General features: G+C 27.9%; 1 protein-coding gene across 2 annotated transcripts in view; it reads right to left on the bottom strand.

The window, feature by feature from the left end:
- Positions 1 to 341: 341 nt before the first annotated feature.
- LOC148233726 (junctional adhesion molecule B-like) overlaps positions 342 to 26,918 on the bottom strand; it is a 560,268-nt gene continuing 533,691 nt past the window's right edge. Inside the window, exons 5-8 of one of the 2 annotated variants that reach the window (XM_088188561.1) lie at positions 13,350 to 13,397; positions 11,337 to 11,454; positions 7,614 to 7,801; positions 342 to 541 (exon numbers count right to left, since the gene is read on the bottom strand). In XM_088188561.1, coding sequence (XP_088044687.1) covers positions 426 to 541; positions 7,614 to 7,801; positions 11,337 to 11,454; positions 13,350 to 13,397 — 470 coding nt within the window. In that variant the 3' untranslated portion in view covers positions 342 to 425. The remainder of the gene's footprint in view (positions 542 to 7,613; positions 7,802 to 11,336; positions 11,455 to 13,349; positions 13,398 to 26,918) is intronic. The other variant, XM_088188562.1, reaches the window with a different exon arrangement.

The following is a 26,918-nucleotide window of genomic DNA, read 5'->3' as shown; positions in this document are numbered from 1 at the left end:
ATTTATATAAATTTCATTGACTATGTTTTTTCTTCACTTTTATACATTAATTATATCGTTATTATTTATGCTTCGTGTAACTATTTACAAGTTAATTCAAATTGAGCCCATAAAAATCATATTACAATATAGGATATTTCGATGTTTAGATCATTTTACAAATTAACTATCATTGCTCGTTGAGTATTTATAGTACATGATTATTAATATAAAATTAATAATGCAACACTCACATTTTTGATTGGTTCAATAAAAAATAAAATAATAGTTCACTGTTGTCATTCTTTATTATTATATGTGTATTTTTTAATATATCAAATATGGTATACTTTCTATTATTATTTTTCGTTATTTTTAATTATTAAAAATGTTCAAAAGTTTTTTTAATTCACTTTCACGTTATGTTCTTCTAAAATTCAACATGATCATCTGCCCATGAAAATTGATGAAAGGATGTAAGTGATCAAACCGACTACTACTGGTGATAAAACGTGCGTTGAAACTGCTCTGTTGCTAGTTTGCATTGCAGCTGGATGTTCACCTAAAACAAATAAAATATAGTATTTAGTAGACATAGTTAATATGATTTAAAAAAAAATAGATTTAAAATGATTTGTTAGTATTGTTATATAATATATACATAATAGAAATATGGTATCGTTGTCTTTATATAAAAAAGTATCACTTAATGTTATATTTATACGAGAGATATTATTCTTTGAAATTGTAAATTTTTAAATCTACGAAGCAAATTATTTTCTTGATTTCAACAACTCTGCTTTATTTTGTAGCTTTTAATACATTTTATTGAAGTTCATCAAGTTCATCAGTTGCCCAAGCTATTTAAACCTATCATTAAAGATATATTTTTGAAAAACTTGTTGATATATATCATATTTGTTAAATACCAAACGATAAAATAAACACACTGATTACAACTAGTCGTAACGCATGTAGGTAAAAAAATAAATTGGCAAAGGAAAGAAGTATTATACATACTTAAGAAAAAAATTAAAAGCAATGAATAGATTTTTCTAAATTAGAACAGATTTATAGCAAATGTTGTGAACATTCACAGTCTCGAGAGATGAAATCGACCTAATGTACTGTTGCGATTAGAGATGTACTAATGCCATTAGAGAATTTATTTAGTCGCAATTATTATGTTTTTAAAATCGAATTTTATTAAGAAATAAAATCAATATGCATCTGGTTGCGTAGCGCAATTTTTTTTAACTGACTACTAAATCTAGTAAAAAGCCTAAAAATATTTATTATTCACAAGATTTCTAAATTAAATTTAAATTCATATTTGCTAAATATTTTGTTAATAAAATTAATTGGTTGTTAAAAGAACATTTTCCATAAAAAAATTTTTTCCGTAAAAGTAATTTGGCCAAATATTTTATTCTTATTCTTTTACTTAATCCTTTCGTTTCCGAAAGCGTTAAAAATCCTTTCCTTATATGTGTTCGTTATGCTGACGCACGTGACGATCGTACGAATTATCTACACTAAGAGACAATTGGTGTTTTTACAAATACAAATTAATTCACAATTTTAAATACCGACAAGCCAGTAGAATGTACTGACTCAGATTATGAGTACCAAGAAATACCATTGCCAGATTTTAAGTTGTTAAAATTGTGATTTTTGAATAAAAATAGACAATAACAATTCTGTTTCCACCCTAAAATTTTCGCATTGGTCCAAATGTCAAGAGTAGGCACAGAAAAGCGCCTCCCTGATTTTAAAAAGCGCTTCTAATTACAAAAATAGTAAACATCAGATACTTATTTTTAAGCCCATTCCAACTTGAGATTCACAAAAATTCACTTGAATTTGTAGCAAACACTAAGCAGCCTCTTTCCACTTCACGACAACCCTGATCCAGTCCCAAATACAATTTTAACTTAATCTTACGATACAACTGGATTATATTTGTATTATTGTCTGCATCAAGACGCGAGAGCATTGCATACGTAGAAGTGATTTTACAAATTGTACGGAATTTAAAAAAATACAATTTTTGAACATAAATAACTTTGTCTTCTATATAATAAAAACGCTAAAGTAATAAAGAAAACTTTTACGTGACTTAAAGTTTTATTATGAAAGGGTTATTTGGGAATAAAAAAATATTCATAATATAATTTTGTAAGCTACGTATATTTTTTAGATAAGATTAAAAATACTTTAGCCAAAACTCCTAAAATTTATTTGCTTCAAAAATTCTGCTAGAGCAAATATTTTTTTTATATTTATTTTAATAATTATATGTTAACCTATTATTAATTTAAATAGTAATAAGTAAATCTAGTAGTATATAATTATCTATATTATTGTTTGTTTAATGCGGTTTGTTTTTTCCTAAAAAATGCTTTGTTTCACCCAACAAAAATTTCAAGGGTAATTTGAAAGAACAGAGCAAAATATTTTAATATTTTTGATGAATTTTTTCACCTAATCCTTTGTTGCATAAAAGTCCAAAACAATGTGTCTTTAAAGCAAAACAGTCCATTAAAAAAAATCTTTTAACAATGATGACATCGAATATAGCAATTCTAACCAAAGTGATTAAACCAAATATATTAGATTTAGACAGTTAAAAGGTTAAAAATTTGTGACAAAGTATTTGACCGCAACATTTAAGATATTAACTGGTTATCATAAATCAATAAAAATACAGTAAAGGTTTTTGTTATTTGATATTAATTACCATTAAAACATAAACTTAAATTAATATCACATATTTACATTTAGTAACTAGCAAAGTAAAAATTCGTTGATTTAATATCAAGAAAACCCATACTATTGAAATATACAAATTATAAATTTGTATATTTCAAAAGCTTGGGTTTATTTCGGTTCAACATATATTAAAACACAACAAGATTTTTAAATTCATGGTATTTAAAAAAAAAGTATATATTTCATTTTAAACTTGTGAAAAAATATATTGTGTTGTACATAAATTAAAAAAACTAAATAACAATTATTTGAGTCAAGATAATAAAACATCACATAAAAAATTCTCTTAACTTTTACCATTATTTTTTTCTGGCAAAAAAAGTTATTGAAATAATATATATGATACTGTTTAAAACATGATACTTTTTAAAACATATTTATGAAAACGTAAATTTGTTTTAAAAAGTATCAGTTTTAACTTGAATTAAAAAATTGTTTAATTTTTTAATTTACTATGGTTATTAAATTATTAAATTTCAAAAAGCATTTTAAAAATGATGAAAAATTGTCTTACTTTTTAATGGGGTATTACAATTTACTCTTAAAGTATTTTGAAATATATATAGATAAAAAAAATATATCAAGGGTAACATCTTATATGTCAACAAGAGCTAAAATATAAAATGATATCTTTTTCATTTTTAGAATTTATCTGATCTAATAATTTATATAGTAAAGGTGTCACTAATTCGATAAGTACACACTATATCTCTCCATATAACCCAGCGGTCAACCATAGCCTACGCGATTAGTGAATCCCCTCTATATAAATCATTCGACAAATTTAATAAGTAATCCCCCGACCAATGCGAAAATGTCAACCGCACCGTTTTATAAAGTCACTCACCGTGAGTCGCATTACGGGCCGATTGATTAGCAGTTATTTGACAAAGTCAATGTGACCGTTCGCACGATAGCCGAATGCATTAATCTGTATGATTTTTGGATACAAAATCATCTGCGTTTGAGATAAATGACGGTTGGACCTGAATTTGACTGTAAGTGCGTAATTTGTATGGATATTTGGCGACCGACGAACGGTTGAAACTTGCCAATTTATTAAATATATATTTTAAATATAAAATATATGTTCGAAAAATATATCATATTATACCAATGAAGTTGTGCTTGAAATAAATTAAATTTCTTAAAATAATTTTTATTTTTTGAATTTAATTTCAAAATTTGAAATCATCTGGAAAGCTTAGTAGTCATGTGTTGTGAAAAAGCTTTTGGTACTCAAAAAATAAGCTTTTGATGACGTAAATTTATATTAACTAAAATATATCAATCCTGTTCCAAAAATTGTTTCAAACATTATCAAAGTATTTATGTAAACTTTAACCAGTAAATATATTATATAGTAATAAAAGCATTATTTTTCTTTATAATTAACTTGATTATTTATTGCAACTGATATTTACGTTCAATAAAAATTTTATAAAGCTTTACAGCTAACAATTTAAATAAAGAAAAACAAGATTTAAGTAAAAATATGAAGGCAAAGAATTAACATTATCACAAAAAAGAGCAGATATATATATAAAAAAATAAGACCACCCTTGCTGTGATTATGCGTCGCCATTCCTGGTTGTGTTTTGATTAAAAGTTTTTAACATGGACCAAAACACAGTGCACAGAGGGTGTGCCATGGCATATAATGGCGAATGCATTCGGCTGTCGGGTCATATTTAAACCGCGTCACGATATTAAACGCAGATACAGAGCGCGAGATAAACGGCACAGATTAAACGACCCTCGTGCCTAATTTTTCACTACAAACCCCCACTGCTGCTGCTGTTACCTAAAGAGCAGTTAAAATATTGCAATTTTTGGCACAGCCATAAATTAAACGTCAAATTTATAATCCTAGATTAACGCGCAGAGTTTGATGGAACGATCGGGGTTTGAACGATATTGGAGATATGTATAGGGAGGGACAGTTTTGAATTTTTGTGAGGTGGTAAATGTTAATTTTCGTGAATTATAATATTTTAATAAACGTTTTTGATATGGAAAGTGAATATATATCAACTGAGCAATGTTGATATTTAGATTAAGTCGTCTCGAATAATATCATAGTCTTTATATAAACTTTAAGCAACAAATGATTTATATGATCATAACAGCATCACTTTTCATATTTGTTTATTGCGTTACAGTGAAGATACGAAAATATTGTATTCAAAAAGTGCGAAAAAATACAATTTTTGTATTATAAACATATGCTGTAATATCACTTAAATAAAATTCAATACTTTTTTACTATCTGCACAATTTGTTAAAATGTAAATTTCATTGTAACAAACATTCTTACGATCGTTACAAACAAAACCAAGTCTTAAAAGTCGGACCACATACAATGTAAGAGAGATCTCGTGACCATACAATTGCATTATTGATTAAAAATATTGCACCGCAAAAAACTACTCTTTGTTCGGAAAGGACGCGTGCTAGAAAATACATTTTACCTTTTGGTTACGAAAAGCCGGAGTGAGCGTCAAAAGTCGTGAGCACATTCGTGGATGTGTACATCAATACAATCAATATAATCAATACAATGATCCATCAATACAATTGCAGGTGTAAATAAATCGTACTAGAACATATCTTTGTATAAAATTAAAGTGAGAAGAAGTAGTATATATCTCTCAATTTACACTGATATGGCAGCAAAAAATGCTTGGTTGCTTGTCAGAAATAATAGTGGAAAGATGGTGCTGACATTACAACAGCTATTATAGAAACAAATAAGCTTCGTAATAAACCAAGATCAATCAGACCATCTTCATTGACGACTTATTATCATACTAAAAATGTATGCAAAATTGTAAGTTTAGGATGTTATTTTATTGATTATAAATATAAATTAATTGTCATACTTTGCTCCTGATTTTGACATTCCGTTATTATTAATACAAAACTCTGCCAAATTAGTAGGACTGTTAATAATTTATTTTTATGCACATAGTTTTTATAAAAAATATTAAAACAACGTAAAAAATATTTTTTGAAAATAGTGACAAAGTTTGGAGATTCTCTTGATTTAGAAAGCCATATGTCAGTTAAATTATCTGTGCTGGAATATGACTTAGGTAAAAATATATACAATACCAAAAGTAATATGATCAAAGAAATTGAAACCCAATCTTTGATTGTAAAAATGTTAAATATGAAATCAAGCGAAGTAGTTCAAAAATATATACATAATATAATATATGTCTAAATAAAGATTACTTACTTCAAAACAATATAAAATTTCAAACAATATATCAGAAAAGCAATTAAAACCCAATCTCTAATTGTGAAAAATCAAATATAAATTAAGCAAAGTAGTTTATTCGAATATAGGTATGTATTTATTGGAAAAAAATATTGAAATTGACTGAGAGGCTCTTCAAAAATGTAGAGGTTTAAAAGTTTCACTGTTTCAAAATACTCTAAGTAAAACTTTCAATATAATCAATAAACTTTATGCTTTCGAATCCAAGACATTAAAATAAAATATATGAAATATGCTGTTGATTCCCGAGTACTTATGTTGATGTACATCTGGACTCCATATTTCTATATTAAAAAAATTAGGCCTTAAAATTTTGTTAAAATAAGTTAGGCAACTAAGGTAAAGTGGTAGTTGATTCATAAGATATCTGGAAGTGGCAGAAATAATTAAAAAACAATACATGAAAAGTTAGGATATCAAGTTTTGGATGATATCCTGGCTGCACAAATAAAACCAAAAGCTACTCAAACTGTCCATTTGCTGGCTGAGATACTAAGCCAATACATGTTATCAGAGCATAGATACATAAAGAAAAAAATTCGGCGGATATCTGCATATCTCAAGAGCTTCTGAATTTCGAAGCTGAATTGCTTTTTTTCGATTATTTGCTAACCGGTGAAATAGTTATTGTACGAAAATAATATTAGTAAAACACAGTGGTTATTTAAAGGGCAATTGGCAACTGTAAAAAAATATTTCGTGTGTATGGTGGAAATGCTAAGAAATTGTGCATAACGAAACTGCTGAACCTGGCCAAACAATAACAGCAAACGTGCTATTGTGATCAACCGAATCGTTTGCACAAGGAAGTCAAAAAAGGCCTGCACTTTTAAACAGAAGTCGCATAGTTCTATACCACGACAATGTGTATGTGGCGAAATTGACTCTCAATAAAATTAAGTAACTTATTCTCCAAACCTTGCTCCTTTTTACTACCATTTATATCGATCGATGCAACAATTCCTAAATTAAAAAAAATGTAGACGATGTACAGAGGAGGCTATCAATATATTTTTAAAATAACACCTCCAACATTTAATGCTTATGTAATTAAAAATTGATTACCAAAATTATTTTTTAATCAATAAAATAAAAATAGTTTTTTAAAATATAGAAAACGACGTATATTTTGGAATCACTTTTTTTTTATCGAAATGTCATACCATTGTAAAATATTTTCTAATTATATTTTTTCATTTATGTTAGTCTAAATGACATTTTTTTTAAATATAAAATCATATATTAAAATATATACATTACTATGAATGCATTTATTACTGTTTAATGTTAGTTAAATAGACTGCTATTTATAGCAGCGACTTAATTGTTATTAGATTGCTGTAACTTACGTTTTATTTACAGTAATTATTCCACATGACAAAAAAATAAAATCTAATTAGCATGCACAAGGTCTTGTGTGAGAGGACATTGTCTCATATCAATAAATATAAAATAGAATGCACTTTCGTTCTAATGATTGTTATGCAGCATGCTAAAACTGAGTGAGTGTGTGTCTCTCGTACGCAAAACATATGTAAATATTATCCGTCGGCAAACACAGGGCAAAGTGAAACGTTACCGTTGAGCACATGCACGCTAACGCTAGCTGGATTAGCATTCGACGGTACGCAGGTGTAGTTGCCGGAGTCGCTTAGGGCCGCTTTGGTCACGAGCAACTTGCTGGTCGTGCCGCTTTCTGTCTTCTCAGTTTCGAGGCTGATTCCGCCCCTGGGAGAGTCGAAGTCCACTACAGAGCCGCCATGGTACCTGGTGGGCAAAGAAATGTATAGACACTGGTACTTAGGTTGAATTTTAAGTAAGGAAAAAAGGAGGAATAAAAAAAGTTATGGTAAGGTAGTTGTTGAGATAATTGTGTAACGCAGTGGTAGAAAACGTTCTTATTTTATAAAAATAATTATTTAATAAATTTACTAAAAATACAACAATAAACCATTTAAAAATTTTGTGTTAAATATTTAATATTATTTAACAAACACTTAATCTATGTGAAATCATTACGAGTTTAATCCATGAAATTAGGAAAACTAGAAAATCCTGTCTTAGACGATCGAGCGGAGTTTCAATTATTTTTTACTTTTTCTTGTGCCGCATCCGTGCTTATATTCTTCACAACACACGCGAATTACTTTTATTTTGAACAAGCTGAAACGATTCCAAGTGATCACGTTCCATCCATTTTCTGATGTTCCAGGACAAAGAGTCTATTTGGGCAACGGATTTTGTAAACGTTTTTCTGTAAACACAATGAATTTGGAAATCGAATTATATATTTGTATGTGTATTACAATTTAAATTCAATATATGTCACATATTTTTTATAAATAAAAATTAGGTCTACTACCATGGCTAGAACCTGTGACATCTGAGTAACTAGTACAGACCTTACGGATTACTCTATTCTAACCTTATTATTATTCAAATTTTGGCACTTTACAGTATTTTTGTGAAGCAATTGAAGGACAGTTTCGTTTCTTACGCGATCCTTTTAAAACATAGCAGTATATCTTAAAAGATTCATGTTAATGTTTAGCACAAAAATCTTTGCTATTTCTATCATTTTATGTATTTATTTTTAAACTTAATTCTGCGCTAAGTATTACGCCGAAATATTTTAATTGTTTCAACTAATAGATCGCTTTATTGGGTCTGTATAATATTTACTTATTTTCATAGTTTTTTGAAAATATTAATTAACAACCTCCTTAAATCCTAATTATTACTAATTATGATTTTTAAGATTCGATAGAAATTCAAAATTATTAGAATTCATGTGGATTTTAAACATAGGTTTTATAAATATTAGTCATTAACGTATTTCAGTAATCTTTTTTGTTGATTAGTTAGAAAAATACGTTTTTAATTATTTTTAATAACGCGATAAAGCAGAGGTTATTGATATAAATTTATTGTAAATATGATAATATTCTTAAAGATCGTAGTTATAATTTCAATTCAAAAATATTTTTTTAAGCCTAATGTTTTTAATTAATAAAGATATAATTAAATAGAATAAAGTTTAATTATGATTTCCTATGATATGCATAGCTAATGATATATTGTGTTTCAGTATTTTGAATAAATATTATATTTTATTAATAAAATTTTCATTAAGTGAGTACTCGATTTTGGTTAAATTAAGGTTAGGTTAGGTTTTTAAATTTATTAATACATTTAAAAAAATAGTTATTGGTATTGGGTGCTTACCTGATTTTAAGGATTAGGGTTCGAAAAATAAAATATTGGTTGTAGTTGTGTTAGGTTAGTATTTCAATTTTAATAATATAGTTTAAAATAAAATATTAAATGGTTGCTTACTTGATTTGCAAAATTAAATATTAGCTGTAGTTGTGTTAAGTTAGTTTTTTATTTAATATTTATTATATTTCAGAATATTTTAATGATGCTTATTTAAATAAGATTATATTGAGGTTTGCAAAATAAATATTAACTCTAAACAACTTAACAAAATTTATGTAACCTAACCTAGGCTGATTTGTTTAAGAACAACTCAAAATAACTGAGCACAACTTTTAGTTAAACACAATAATTGTTGTAGTTTTGATGTTTTAATTTCTATGCAATTTAGTTTTATTGTATTTTTTCCATGAATATATATAAAAATACAAATATTTCTATTGAAATTATTAAAAAATATTTTTTCCGGAGATATGATTTGAAACATAAATATTTTTTATTACAATAAAAAAATATTTTTTGCATAATTTTGTTTCTGTTTTTCAAACCCTCTTGATTATTTTTATTTTTTGTAAGTATTTTTATTTTATTTTATATTTCAAGAATATTTTTAAACATAATTTTAAAATTATTTTTCAATTTAATAATAAAAATAATAATACATAAATATGTTATTTTTATATAAATATTTTTCTAAAGAAAATTAAAAGCCTAACATAGCATAACCTAGCATTGAAATAAACTAATAATAGATTTTACAATGTTATTTTAAACACATACGAAGCTACATAAACCATATCGATTTTTAATATGATGAATTAACTTTACTGCTATGAAATAATTTTTTACAAAATTATTTTGTTTGTAAAGAAAAAACTAGAATAACCATATTTCTTATTTTTAAATACATGTCTTAAACTAAATTTTATATTATTTTTTACTGCAAATTTAAATTTTCAAAATTAAAAATATATCAAAGATATTTTGTTTAATTTTCAGTGCAAAGATTTATGAATAATATTAGTATTTTAATACTGAAAAAAAGATTATATTAGAAATGCGAAATTTATTAAAAATCTTTTTCAGGAATAAATTATAGCATATGCAACAGAAGTGGCATTATAATTTTAGGAAGAAAAACTTATAATTTGTATAATATTTTATTTTAAAATATTGACAAATGTAGTAATAACCAAAGACTTTGAAAGCCTTTATATTTTATATTTAATTGTGCTGGTACAATGCCTTATGTGTTAGCCACATTTAATATCATAAGCAATATTGATATGTAAGAATATAATAAATTTTGCATTAATTTGTAGTTTATTTTGTAGTGATAATCCTTAAATAGACATTTAAAAAATATACCTAAATATAAAATATTTATTTATATTTTTGAGCTTCAGTTAACTCATTTTTAATAAAATACGTTATGAAATACTATTTTTATAATACTATAAAGCAGTGCTTTTTAATTCTGCACTGTCAATATATATGTATGTACTAATATATAGCATATTACAAATATTTTTTTTAACACCCAATACCTAAATAGTTTTTTTTAGAAATACAGTTTTCGCCTAGTCTCATCTGTGCCCTTTACCCCAATTTGTAAACAACTACTAAAATGTATTTAAATTTAATATGCTATTTACTAATACATATATTATTAAATATAATGGGTGATAAAGAAATTTTATTTTATTTTAATTAAATAAAAAATATATAACTTAGATCATTTGAATAACTTTTTATTTTAATATTTTTTTGTATGTTTTAAATTTTAAATGTGTATATAAAAGTAGTATTTTAAATTAAAAAAATATTATTTAAAACTATAATTTTAACTTATACTATGTAAAATATTTTTTACAGTATTATCCTACATTTTTAGAACAAATAAATTGATTTTTATTTTTGCGCATCTTTAGAATTTTCACGATTGTTTACATTATTGCCAAACGGTCTATTGTGTATTCATTTCGATACGAAAACACAGAAACGTTTTCTACCATTTCCCACACTAAAAAAAGGTGGATGTGGAGCTCGGTGAGTGTTGTGGGCACTGAATAACAACGAGGCTTACCATAGCACCGAAGCGCTCGACGGCGGCGTAGAATGGACGTTGACCGAGCAGGTGAGCGATATCGTACTACCCTTTTTCACGTACACGTCCTGCGATCCCCAAATGTTGGCTTGTGCGGCTGAAACAGACAAAAGAGCGGCGACTTTAGTGGCAAGTGCGCCCAGGACCTCCGAATCCTTGGGACGGACCCGACAGAGGAACAATGCAGCGACATGTGCCGTATACTTAGTTCGTATGAAAATTAACACAGTATAATACGATCGATTTAAATTTAATTAAAAATTATTCCTGATTATTCTATATGTGATGTGAATATTTTTATTAAATAAATTTCTTTTCGTGACAGTCAAGAATCGTATAATAGTTATAGTTAAAAATATGACATCGAATAATTTTATATTAATTATATTTAAGGGTTAATAATTTGTGGGGTAGAGAAGTGTATGAGATATTCATTTATTTTTTAGGCAAAATTGTATTCTTAATACATTTAAAATATTTAATAAAAGTATCAGTTTATTATTTTCAATGCATAAAAGTTTTAATCAGTTCGTGAAGAAATATAAGATCGATGACATTATCTGAATTTAATTAAACGTATTAAAAAAGTCAGTATAACCACCTTAATAATTTGTCAGATCTAATATTAAAAATAATGTCACTGTCAATACAATATTTATACCTTATATGTATTTTTGATAATCTATTGAGTTTTTAATATGTTCATTAAAAATTCAACATAAAACCATATTTTAAGTATCACGTAAGTTATTGCTTGTACATATATAATTTAATTTAATTCAGGTTCATAACTTTACAGAAAGACATATGTTTTATATTTTGCGACCTTTTTATTATTTATAAATATTAAACAGCTCATTCCAAATAAAATTTTGTTTTACCATGATTTATTTAATAGTTTATGCAAACCATATTTAATAAACGCGTTTTTAATAGTATTATAGCACTCTTATAATGCTTTAGTTTTTTAGATATCTGCGTTAAAAAAAATATTAAACCCTTATTATTATAAAGAATGAAGGATGGGTGTATTTCTGTTGTAGCTTTATTACTTATTTTTCAAAGCTTATTTAATTTAAATATAAATTATTGCTGCTATTTTAAATGTGGTTTGTAAAAAACTTACAAAAAAAATTAAATATATTTATATAATTAAAGAACATGATTATTGGATAACCTGTGTAAAGTGGAGACCTTTTATTATTATAATACTGTATGTATTTCCATTATCAGAATATAGCAAATAACTATTTGCGGTGCTGATAATATGCAATCTAGTACACCTTTCTAGCTAAGAATCTAAAACACGTAAAGCGATAATAATTTAATTAAATTATGAAATTTACATAATGTAAGGAAGGGAAAGGATCTCAGGAATTTATATGTGATGATGGTATATTTTTAATGATATAAATTGTCTTTAACCGACCGTATATTTTAGGTGTGCTTTGTATACAGGGTGAGTGTGAAATGTTCGCCGCAATTACGTGGACTGGCTGCGAATTTGCGAACAATCGATAGGTGTTGGCAAACAATGGTACGAGAACCACACAAACAGCTTAAAAATATATAATCATTATATTCAACCAACGATACGTTAAAGCATTTCATATTAAATATACGATACATAACTATATATATACACTAAAACATATTAAATCATTTTTAATCAATTAGATAAGCACTTTTTTAATAATTTGATACAAAGCTAGCATGCTTTTGGATATCAATCAAAAATACAAAATTATATACATAAAACATTTTTGCAAACTAACTTCAATGCTCATACGTTTGAATAATAATAACTACTTGGTTGTTTCATGATGCATTCGCAAAAAAAAATACAATATATAGGACGCACACAAAAAAATACAAGACAGCACGAGACGATGATGGCATTAAAAATTTAATAAAAAATAATAGTTAATTAGTTAAATAAATAGTTTCAAAAACAATAATGAGCGGTCAAATGCAATGTGAGGGGATGCTGACCTGTGGATTGGTGTGACGGAGCCGGGGTCGACAGGAGGGAGGATTCATCTGGAAAGCAAAAAACAGAAATAATGATAAAGTAGATGCGGAATGATAGTTTTGATAAGGTTTTAAAATAATCAAAGGTCAGGGGAGATGTGTAATGAACTGTCATATAAATGGCTCCCCCCGTTTAAAGCTGATAACACGTTCGGTTGATAGATGAGTGGCTAGAAATGTATTTTAATTATTATACGTACAGATTTCAATATATATAAATATATTTTGGCCATCCAAAGCAAACAATATATAAACCATTATCTGATATGTAAATACAGTAGACCCCCAATAACGTGCTATGTGGGTGCGTGTAGTTGGGGGATAATAAAATACTCATACATTTTTTTACAATACGTACGTACGAATCAGGTGCATTACTTGCATACAAACAACACGTCTCCAATTTACCGTGTTATTGGGGGGTCTACTGCAAATATATTAAGTTATTGTGATTGTAATATGTAGTTAATAATATCGTTTTGTATTAGATACTTTTATTAATATGGGATATTTAAAACATCATATTGATTTATTATGTTATCATAAAAATCATAAGCTCATTTTTAAAAAAAATGCAATGCAAATTTGTAATAAAATATATTTAAAAATAAAATTTACCACATATTATATGCTATATGTGTATATATTATACAATGCGTAATTTTAAGGGTCAACTAATGAAATACTCATTGTTAAAGTTAATGGTAGGAGTACACATATTTTAAGGTTAAGGTATTTTGTAACCGTCATTAAAAAAATATTTATCATTTTTTATTTTGTTATTATAGATATTTTCTTTTAAGTTTTTTATGCTACTTTTTATAGTTTGCGAATATAATTTAGGATTTAAAATATTTAAATATTATTAAATAAATATTAAAAAATCAAAAATTGCACCTTCATGAACCTGACTAAAATATTCTTAAAGCATCTTATGCACCACATTATATGTTTTGTTTACATTATAGTATGTGCTGTAATTTGTTTATGTATTTATCAATTTTGTAATATGTCAAGAAGCTCATTAAAACCTACAACATAAGGATCACAATCTAATCAAAAAAATGCAGGAACAATGACTATATAATATAAAAGATAAAAACATACAGTAATAAATTATGGTAAAAAACAGTAATATTAGCTACAAAAAGGTCTTAACCAGCTGTTGTGCTTATTGACAAGTTATAGAATTTAAGTATTTGGGTTCTAAATGAGTTATAGAGAATTGTTCTGAATTTTAGAACAATGCCTGAAAACACAAGCGCATGTACTAAATTTATATTTGAGTGGCACATTTAAAGTTGAAACGTCGATTATGCAAGAAATATAATATGTAATGTCATGTGTTAGATATATAAGAAATTAAGTAACGGATAATTAAGAGTTTTTTAAAGAATTAATTTAGAAAATAATAGGAACTAAATTGAATTATTTAATAAATAAAGTACTCAAAATTGCTGCTATTGTACCTATACCTAAAATAAAAAATAATAAAAAGTTATAGGAAATGAGACCAATCAGCAGTTGCCTTGTATAGAAAAAAGTAATGGAAGTAGTAGTAATAAAACAATTAAAGAATTTTATCCTATATGAACAAAAATCAGGATTTAGAAAAAAACATTCCACTAAGACTACATCACAAGTAGTGATAACTGATTGGTTGTTAGTCAATGATACAAAAAATCATTGGAGTGGTTTTCTTGCATTTCAAGAGAGCTTTCGAAACAATAGATAGACTAATAATGTTGAAAAAAATAGTGTATATCGGTCAAATAGAAGTCTCAGACAAGTAACTATAAGGTTGCTGGTTCGAGCCCCTGCAGCGGCACTCGAATTTTTATTTATAAACATGCGCTATTATTAAAAAAAAACCAGCCGCAGCTGCAGTGGCATCTATTAATGATAAATTGTATAGCACATATTAATTTATAATTAATAATATAGATCTCACTAATTCCCAGACTTTGTCTGGTGGTTAAAGATTATTTGTAGGTATTCATTATGTCTGATTGAGTTACTCAGTTGGTACAGATTTGCCCGTTGTAACGCATTGGGCTTACGCCTGTCAGGTTACAACGAAAGAATTGATAAAAAATAAAATAAAAAAATAAAAATAAGTGGAATAGTTTTAAGATGGTTTAATAACTAATTCAAAAAATTAAACATAAGGATAACCTTTTTCTAAATAAATTGTGTATTCCACAGAGAAAATAGTACCTCACGGTGTACTACAGGGGTCTAAATTGGGACTATTGCTGTTTTATTATATATTAATAAAAAAGTAATTAATGTAAAAAAATGTAAAATACATCTGATTGCAGATGAGACAATGTCGAGGAAGTTGTAGATAATTTAAATAAAAAATTAAGTATAATATAAATATTGATGAAAAATAATGTATTTAAACTAAAGGAAAATAAAATTAATTATAAAAATATATTAGGTAATAATATAAAAATAGAAATCATAGATAACTCTGTTACAGTAGTGGATGGTTTAAAATATTTAGGAGTAATTGTAGATGAAAAATAACTTTTAAGGAACATTGTAAATACATATAATATTAAAGGCCTTAAAAATATTTGTATTTAAAATTTGAGTCATAATAATTAAAGTTTAAAATATTATAAGAAAATTGATTCTCCTGCGAGAAACAAATCTCCTTAGGCTAAGGATTTTGGCCCTTATATGTAGCATTGAGTGCCTTTTTATTTTGAGTATTGAAATGATAGTAGTACAGAGTGTTTTATTGTTAATAAGTAACTCTGTACTATTTGCAACCTATTATTATATAATTATAATTACAGATGAGGTTTCCCTAAATTTTCCTAAGCTCACGAATAAATATCATAATGATTAATTCATCTGCACAATTAACTTAATTCATTTTTACGACTTTTTAAACCAAATAAAAGATTAATGAAAGGACGTAAAAATTGCGTTTATAATTGTTATGATTTTACGAAGTATTATTTTATTATTTAGTAAACAGACAAGATACTAGTAATCATACTAAAACACGGTGGTACTGTATTTTATAAATTATAAGAGTGAAAGACTCTATATTTTTATTTACTAATAAAATCTTTGTCAGCATAAAAATAACATCTAGAAACAACAAGCTTAAAAATATAAAGACCGTGGGATAAAATAGTGTTCTAGTAATAAAAAGTTAAAAATGAGAGTAGCTGAAAAAGCAAAATGTTGTATGAGCCATAAAAACTAATTCTGTATGAATAATAATTTAATTTGCTTACATAAGTTTATTTAAAATATTTGCATTTTTAACACGACTTTACTAGCTAACATAACTAATGTAATTTATATTAAGTAGTGAATAAATACAACTTATTGTTATATATATCATCAACAAATTTCCACACACACCGAATAAATTATTTATAGCATCACGTTGCTGCAATACATCCTGTATGATCGACCGTTGAAACTTTGCCGAGAATCAATTTGTGTAACGCTACTTCGCAAACTGTTTCTTTTCCTCACGGGCATAACTCACGCGCACAAGTTATCGCGCCGCGTCCATTCATCTCAACGCCGAAAGGAAAAAAGAAAAACATTTTCCACCCCTTATTTGTTCATTCATTTATTCTCTGATTTCTTTCCTTAAGGCGGCCGCCCTTTCGTGAGCCGTTCCCACCGCCACATTAATCATATCCGAGTGGCGGAGGCAAAATCGCGTATTACGAATGCGATGCTTCGAAACACTGGAAAAAATACACTTGATGGATTTTTAATATTATTTTTTTATGCGCACACGAACGTGAAACACAATCGAATACGTTACGAGAGCGATTTGTATTTATTTTTTGTATTCCTAAGTATTCCGTCATAAATAATATTTAAATTTACTTTAATATTTATTGGATGAGAAAGAATTGCTTGCATTTAAGTAGGTTCAATCCATTAATAAAGACCATGGTCATAAACATAAAAATAAAATAATTAACAAATCACATCTAATTGAATTGATAAGATAGATTTTTTTTTATTATTTTTATTTTTTAGATTAAATTAAGACCATCGTGGCCTAACAGGTTACCCCAATGCGCCACGATGGTCGAAAACAAATTTTAAATTTATAAAACATAAAAAAACATATATAATATATACATAAATATAACAATACTTAAACATTTCAAAAAATTATAAAATATTAAAATTAAATGATATAAACCGGATCAGATCCTCGTAGCTAACATTAAATAAGTCAATATGTATTGCCAGCGTATTAAGGAGCCGGATGACCACAGCTATAGGCGAGTCGGCAAGTGCGGATGTCCTAGTCCTAACGGCCATCAGAAGAGGTCTCGATCGTGATTCTCGAAAATGTTCCGGAACCCAAAACTAAAATTCCTCGAGAATAGCTTGATTGTCAACAGCACCTTTTAGTAATTTGAAAAAATGCTTAGCGACATACAGCTTTCTGCGAGAACTCAGCGAATCATATCCCAACGCTTCTAAAAGAAAGGCGCTGGGATATAAGTACGGATAATAACCAAATGTCATTTTGTAAAGGTATCTTAAATACCTTTTTTGAATTTTTTCCACTAAAAGGGAATATTTGGCTATTCGGGATTCCAAATTATAGATCCCGATTCAAGAATGCTACGAACTAAGGTGTCATAGAGGATGCGAATAACTGACGGATTGTCAAAGTGAAAGGCATTCCTCATAACAAAGCCGAGTATTTTGGAAGATTTATCACAGACGTCGTGTATGTGTAGAGAGAACCTCCATTTGCTCTCGAAAGTGATTCCGAGATCTTTAGTGGAAGTTTCTCTAGTCAAAATGTTACCACCGAGATGGTAGAAATAAGCTGATGGCGAACGGGATCGAGAAAATGACACAGTATGGCACTTTCCGACACTAAAGGGCAGACGGTTAATGGAAGCCCATCTCCACAGAAAGTCTAAATCACTTTGTAGAGAGAAGGAGTCCACAACAGATCGAATGCATTTATATAATTTTAAATCATCTGCGTACAGAAGAAAACTGTATTTATGTGAATAATAAATAACACAATAAACAGAGGGCCCAGATCGGATCCTTGAGGATCCTCCGAAGGGGTAAAATATTCTTTCGACAATCGGCCACCATAGAGACTGTCTACGATTGCTTAAATAACTCGAGAATAACCGAGTTAAATTATCTGAGCAACCGAGGTTCAACAATTTATTTAATAATAACCTATGACAAACTTTGTCAAAGGCTTTCTCAAAATCGGTATACACGACGTCTACTTGAATTCCCGCATCGAGAGAAGTTGTCACCGTTTTGGTGAACGACAGAAGGACGAAACCCGTGCTGTTGGTCTAACAAAACTTCTCCGAAAGTGATTATAGAGATATTTATGAATAATTATTTAAAATAATTTAGCAGGAGCTGACAACACTGCGACTGGTCTATAATTCTTTATATATAATTTGTCATCCTTTTTATGAATAGGGGTGACTTTTGTGCATTTTCATAGATCAGGAAAATAAATTGTATCAAAGCAAAAATTATTCTTTAAAATTTAAAAATATCTAAAGTATAGATATTATAATAATGTACGACTTTGCTTCACATAAAAATTAGCTCGAATCAAAGATTATACTGCTTTGGTTATTTATTCATTACACTGAGCAATTAAGTCAAATGATAAGGTGAGTATTTTAATTATTTTCTCAAAAATAAATATAAAATATTAACATTCTATCGCATATATTTATTTAGTACAGTTAAAAAACCTTTAGTTAATATGTTTATTTAATATTACTAGTTGGCGTAAAGTGTTTTTATAGTCTAAAGAGAGACTTGAGATTGATGAATTTAAAATTTGATGTTGTAGTAAAATGCTTGTTGTATGTACCATGGAAAAAAAATAACCGTTGTCTTTTATTATCAAATTATTGCTATCGATGATGCGCACAAAGGGTATTTTTCTAGTCCTTGGCACAAACAGATATTGTTGAGGGAAAGCGATAAGTTAGTTGAACGTAAAAGAGGAAAAGAAAGACTCCCCTACGATTGATAAACCCAAAGAAAACAATGTTTGAAGAAGCATAGTAAAAAAGTTTATCCAAACACTAAAGAAACGATAATTATTAATGATATTGAGATGTGTATACATATATACATATATATTTATATATTTTAACTGTATATAAACTGATTTCAAATCAAATAAGTTGGTATTTAAGTACTGTTGAATGATGTCCGATTAACAATTAATTTTACAATAATAAATAGATAGAAACTTGTCCTTTTAATAACGAAGATACTCTTATTGTTTTTGTGGTCACCCTGTGCTTATATCTGCAGGCTACCCACATTAGCCGTAACTTATATGATGGAGTGATGGACATCATTGATGAACGCCGGCCGCATTTGCGGCCCAAGGGAAGCGTGAAAAAATGTGCCAGCGGGGAAAGCATAAATCCCTCCGAATTAACTGGTTAAGCCTCCCGAACCATAAAAGTCAACGTTATGGAACATATGAAGATGTATCACGTGTTATATGAACCGATACAGGGTTTCCGAAATGTGACCGTAATTCAAACCGCGGAGAGAAGTCGACCAAAAAAATATTCATTTTTCCAACAACTGTTCCTAGTTTACACAAACGTTGTTTGTGCTACGCATTAATGTTGACGTTCACTTTAAAATTAGTAATAAGGTAGTTATAAAGTACTACTACATAGGAATTAAATCTATATTGCCTATGTTATATTAGTGGAACGCCCTTAAAACATTGCCTAATTTAATCAAAATAATATTAGCAGGTATTTTAAATTGGTGCTTTTACAATATGCATATAGTACACTTAATTTGTATTATATAAATTTATATTCAATATTACATAATCGATTTAAAAATGCCAAAATATGCATTTAATTTAATTTTTAAAATACGTTTAAAATACTCTCAAATTACTAGTGAATACATTATATACAAGTAAAGACTATAAACTAAAAAAAAAACTATAACTGCATAGAAAATTAGAATTGTATTGCATGTCTTTTAAACTGAATTGTGTAATGTATGCAATAGGAAACTATATATTCCATTACAATTAGTGTACAGAATATATAAATGCAAATATTTAAAAAATAAAATTTAAAGCTCTGAAATATTAAGACTGGACAGTTAAAGATATGGATTTTTTTTATATAAATTTATACTAAAATGTATACTAATATTCTATAGTAGAAATAGAAGTAAGAATCATATTAAAGTACCAAGGTCGAAAAACAACGCTTCTTGCCATACTTTGCGACAAGTATACTATTTGTTTGAAGAAAATGGGTTGAATTTTAGTGGTATATTTTAAAGAAGTAAAAATCCGTTATTGATTTGTAAAAATAAATTATCGTTCTTAATCTTTTAAAATTTATATGTCCAATTGAAACCTAATATGTGTTTTCAATATGCATTAAACCATAAAAATTTTACAGATTTATGTAAAATATAATTAACTATAATCATGCTATAAAAAACTATTAAATAATACATTATTATTTAGTGTTTATTATGATATAAACATGAACGTCGAATTAAGTCGAATCAATATTTTTTTGCTTTTGTACACAAATAATTATATTTCACGCAGAAAAAAACAACGTGTGCTTATATAACAATATGATATAAATAGATATTTGTTATTCGATAAGCAACCTACGTGATGAGCGATCGAATTATGTATGAAAATTAATGTCGTAATAATTATGGTCGTCAAGTGATGATATATACATTACCATAAATTACACGAGCGTGAAGAGAACGATACTATATTATGTGTATTTTGACTTTTGAATAATATCCGACGCTAATCTGAAAAGTTTAAACTTGTTAAAAACGATTAATCAAGGCGAACCGACGAAACAGATGTTTTCCGATGCCGGATGCTGTATTTTTCTGTTATTCGTTTCGGCTACATAAATTTTCCTTGCATATTTCGACAAACGTTTACTCGACACACTGGTTGTTTAATTCCGAAATAAGAATTTATATCTTTAAGATTTATTATGAAATATATAAATATGTAATGTACAAACTGCAAAAAATAATTGTGGGAGTTGTGGATGTTGTTATACCGAAGAAAACGACTAATTATAAACATGGATTGAACAACTATATATTTTTTTAATTTAATTATTTTAATATATAAAATAATTTAGTTAAAAAAAGAATCACATGTGAATCGTCGGTTCTTAAAGATAAATTTACTAGGTTCAATAAATGAGATAATGGGAATTTATATAATTAAACTGTGGGGCCAATTTATTTGGCCACAAACTAGGCGCCACTCTAGCAACACTGACGTGGTGGCAGCGAGAGCAACACTTTCCGCTGGCGACCACGAAAAAATAAGAAGAGCCCAGATTTTAGCTGCATTGTTATTAGAGTCTCCAATTCGAGTAATCGAGTACTCGATACTCGAGTATTTTTGTCTATTTTTCAAGTACTTGATAATCGAGCATTTTGAAAATTACTCGATTAATACTCGAAATTAAAAAAAATTGAAATATTTCAGAAACAAAAATAACTTTAACTCGGTACGGTAAAGGTTAACGTCTTGCTTTTATTTGGCGTTTATGCCCGAAGTCCCGAGTTAGAGCGGTTACTATCAGGTATAATTTTTTCATAGTTCCATAGTTACATAGTTCCGGTCGTCGGCTATGTTAGTGGGTACGACGGAGAAATTTCTTTTGTGTTTTCTGTTCGACAGTCCCGACTTATCTAATTTATGGCAATGATCAATATGAAATATCAACAAAAAAAATTTAGGTTTCATGACTATGCAGTTGTAGCGTAAAGTGTTGTCAATTGTTTATACTGATCCCTCAGCTTAACATATAAATCAAAACAATTGTGTGTTTTAAAGGCATTTAAAGTAAAGTTAGTTCTTTGCGAACCGTTTAGCTCTAGAGTGAAAGGGATTCACCCAAATACATCTTCGAAGGATATAGATTTAAATTCTTCGCAATAATCAGAAGGAGTAGAATATTGTATATTGTTAAGAAAAAAAATCTATTCAAGAAGAATTACAAAATACTATTTTGTCAATAGTCGAAGGTTATAAGAGAAAAGCAGAGAAGGGAATGAAAGAAGAGAACATAAAAAGAGAGTTCAAAAAATTTTATATCTATAAAAAGCGAACAGATATAAATTAGAAACCTTATCCAACGCGTTAATGACAATAAGACCAACATCAACATCAACGGAAAGGGTTTTTTCCATAACGGGAATAATAAAACCAAAGGTTAGCAGTAATATTAAATTCGAGACACTTTTTGCATTATTGTTTTTAAAAAGTATGCTCGTGAAGTTAAAATAATTGTAAAAATTAACATACTAAGTATTTTATTTATTTATTTATATGTGCACGAATTTGAATAATAGCTATTTTGGTACATTTTGTAAATACTCGAAAGTACTCGAGTACTCGAGTATTTTAAAATTTTAATATTCGATACTCGAGTAGTTGATGGTTCGAGTAATTGGAGACTCTAATTGTTATTTATCAAGTAGCATTAAAATAAATCGAATTAGCAAATGTAAAGAATTAAATTTGAATACGTGCTATATCAAAAATTATTTTTTTATGTAATAAAAAAAGTATAATAGAATTTATATATAATGTGTTGTTAATTAAGACTTTACATTTATTATATCAATTAAAATCTAATTACGAGAATTCATTAAGGTTCTTGTTTCGCACAAAGTCCATAAAAATCGTAGTTAAATTGTTTACGAACAAAGTTTTCTCAGAAATAAAGATATTGCAGATAATGGACCTCCAAGGCCACTAAATTTGTTGAATATTTAATAGCTAATGTTTTCATCGAGCGGCCGCAAACAACCCCGGACCTTGGATAAAAACTGAACAATGTTTGCCAAAATGTCCAAGAAATGTAATATAAATTTATGAGGCTTAATTATTTATATACAAATAAATAAGGCAATAAATACGTTTTATTATATGATGTCATGTTCTATATAAAGTATTTCAAAGTATTATTATATATTTAAAAAACACTATGTATGACAAATTTTGGGTAATAATGTTTTAATCAATAATATATTTTTAGGAATAAACATATTTATATATTTATTAATCATAATTAAAAACATAGATAATATGTTATGTTTTATTTTAATTGTATCACTTTTGACAAAATAAAAATGAAAATTTGCCAATTAAAACATTGACAACAAAAAGTTTGTAATTACTGTTTTTTTAAAATTGTCAATGATGTAGATGTTTTTATTTAATTCATAAAAAAGTTACAGTGTGTTTAATAAGTTGATTTTGTGCTGGTTTATTTGTAGTTCAGAGTGCCCTACAAATTATTAATAGGGTTCGAATCAAGCGATTGAGTAAGCCCTAGCTAGAAACAAAATTAAGCCTGTCAAGTCATCGACCCGTAAGTAATATTTTGTATTTTAAAATCGCCTTATATATTATTTGAAACTAGAATCTCTGATAAAAAAACCTATAACATAAAATGATTGGCTAAATACAAAGATATGTTTTAATTGCTGGTTACGTCTCGTCTCTTAATACATAATTAAAATTTGGCACCATAGGGTTTATATAGCTTGTACCAATTTATTTTTTAATATGATCATTAGTACTCATTACAAATAAGATAAACACATAATAATGGTAACTATGATGTGTTTATCTTGTTATTTACATATTACTCTGTCATATCGTAAAGCTGCTCCATATTTTAAATTTTTTAAACTCTATTTTTACAAATTTCAACAATTCAATAATTAGTACAAAACATGATATATCTATAAATTTAACTACAAAAAATAAAAAGGCAAATGTGTAAAGTGGGTGGTGACTGGTTACCTAATATATTACGTATGTAATATTCACGTTTGTCAGAATATATAAACTTTAGCTTTGACAAAAATACACAGACTTTGACTTAAAATTAATAACAAACTATATTTAGATTATTTGAAGTAAACAATTAATACAATATATTACATTGTAAGATTAAAATGTATCATATGTTACGTCTTAAACTTACCAGTTATATGTATATGGTATAAATTTATACATATATTTTTTTGTAAATAATATCCAATACAAGCAAATTATCAATAATTTTATTCGGATTTTGTTTTGTAACTTCCCCTAAATATTAATATTTTAAATTAAACAAGTTACTAAACATAATGATTTTCCATAAGAATAATTAATAACTTGTCCAAAGTTCACATTCTGCTACTACACATCTCAATGACTTGAGCTTTAATCAAAACGCGCCTAAGGCTCCGTCGCTACAAGAGTATTTACTTTCCATTATTTATACGTCACACATGTGTGTTCATATATACCTATAAAGCATATTGATGCGAAAATCCAAACACACACACACAAGGCACACACGTCGGATTAAACCGGATTTGCGGCGAATTCATCACATTTTATGTCTGACATTTTGGCATATTTGACGAGGAAGAACGGCAAATGAATTTTCTCTCCTCTAGGCGCATAAACCGAAAATATGTTTCGCCGCCGCGTGGTATTGTTTACGATCGTGTATGTACACGAGCCGAACGAAGTGTAGTAGAATAGTGGTGTGCGGCCCATCAAAACCGGCCAAACCCCTGATCACGGACCGGCCGTATATCACGGCGGAAAACTCCCATCGACGCCCGAAACTATGATTCGGAAAATGCCGCTTTTCATCCCGCAGCTCCACGCGCTTATTTCATACACAGTGGTCCGAAGGTCTCTTGGGTTTCATTCTGCCTAAATACTAGCAAATAGTTGCTTTATACGCGTGGAATTTTATTTAAAAAAAATTGTTTAAAATATAAAAATCATCACCACATGAGAGTAAAAGTACTTAAAATACTCTAAAAAACACTCATGAGCATATTATTAAGAAACTGTGAAACAATGTAAAACTGTTAAACATCATTAGATACACTGTCAGTGAACAGAAACACAAGATACTTGACTCTTGGATTCTCGTTTGAAGGTTGTAAAAGACTCATTTACTATGTGGCGCTAGTATTCTAAGCTAATATTCTCTGTGCTTTAGAAGAGCAATGTCAAATAAAAATAAAACTAACTCTAGCATGTCCTGAAAAAAGTCATCCGAGATGGCAAATTAAATATCAACATTGACATATTTAATATAAACTTTAAGCGCCAAGAAAAATAATGGAGAAAAAAAATCATGCTGGTGACATCTAAAAAATAAATAAGTACACATTCGAGTGCGTCAAGGAATTCGTCTTTGGAATCGGTAAAAGCTACAAAATATGTCAGTAATAAGACCAAAATAAGTACTATTTTAGCTTGATAAAATAAATAAAATCACAAAAATGTTAATCAATATAACATTCATTAGACCATGACTGACATATTTATGTGCGTTGCAAAGATCTAGACACTTACTATGACTAACGAACGGCTACTTGATACATTCAATGGTTAATTTATTCGGCAGGATATATGGAACCATAAAGAGGGCAATGAATAGCGTATCACAAACAACCAAGAGCTGTACAGCCTGTACCAAGAAAAGAGTGTCTCCAATTTTATTCCCGTTGGAAAGCTTTGATAAGCGGTCCACGTTACTTGAATGAACTCTATCCAACCACTAATAATAAAACAGATACCAAATACCAAGGCTTCGATGATTGGATCACGTTACTGGAGAATCCTGGCGTAGGACCAGAAGAGCTGAGGAGATTCATGGAGAAAATAAAGACGCATCTTGGATGTTGGGCCAAAAATGAACGAATAAAGAATCTAAATAATCTGTCGATAGTTTTCCAGTACTTTAAACATATAAATATATCGCAAAGAGAAAAAATCAAACAAACACATATAATAGATAAGTTCCCCTAGATAATATATTGTGCGATACCAATACGTGCTATAATATATTTTGTGGTCCTGCGTATACTAATCATTTTGGGGCTCAACATAACTCCTGGTAGCTCAAAGGTAACGACTGGGCTAAACTGAAATATGATAAATGACGTAGAAAGTAGTTTAAATTTATACGTCAATTAAGTGAGCTCTATTTAATGTTTCTTCTCGAGAAAAATGTCAAATAATTGCAATTTTAAAACCTAAGAGCTTAAAAAAATCTCAAAAAATAAAAAAAATAATTGCCAAAATGTATTAAAGTAAAAAATTTTTATTGAAATAATTTTTTCAAAATATTTTTTTAAGTTATAGTAATGTTCTCTAATAAAATTATTATTATAAAGGTAACACAACTTTTAATTATATTTATTAATATATTTTTTTTAATTGCCATTATGTTTATATAATTTTGATATAAATTATTCTGTATATGTAAATTATTATTAGTATCTCATATATGTGACGAAAAGGAAACTTTTCCTGCGGCAAACAACTATTGTTTTAACCTAATATTAAGTTTTCTGTGGAGGTGTGAAAAGCTAAGGAAAAAGCCTTGGCATCGTACGCCCTCTCAGTGGTTTTACTATTTTTGTTTTGATTTCCGTGACGCTTCAAAA

The sequence above is a fragment of the Plectrocnemia conspersa genome, unplaced genomic scaffold, assembly GCF_051122295.1.
Source record: "Plectrocnemia conspersa isolate PC_06_02 unplaced genomic scaffold, ASM5112229v1 ptg000007l, whole genome shotgun sequence".
Classification (NCBI taxonomy): Eukaryota; Metazoa; Arthropoda; class Insecta; order Trichoptera; family Polycentropodidae; genus Plectrocnemia; species Plectrocnemia conspersa.
This window is presented reverse-complemented; position numbering and strand designations above follow the sequence as displayed.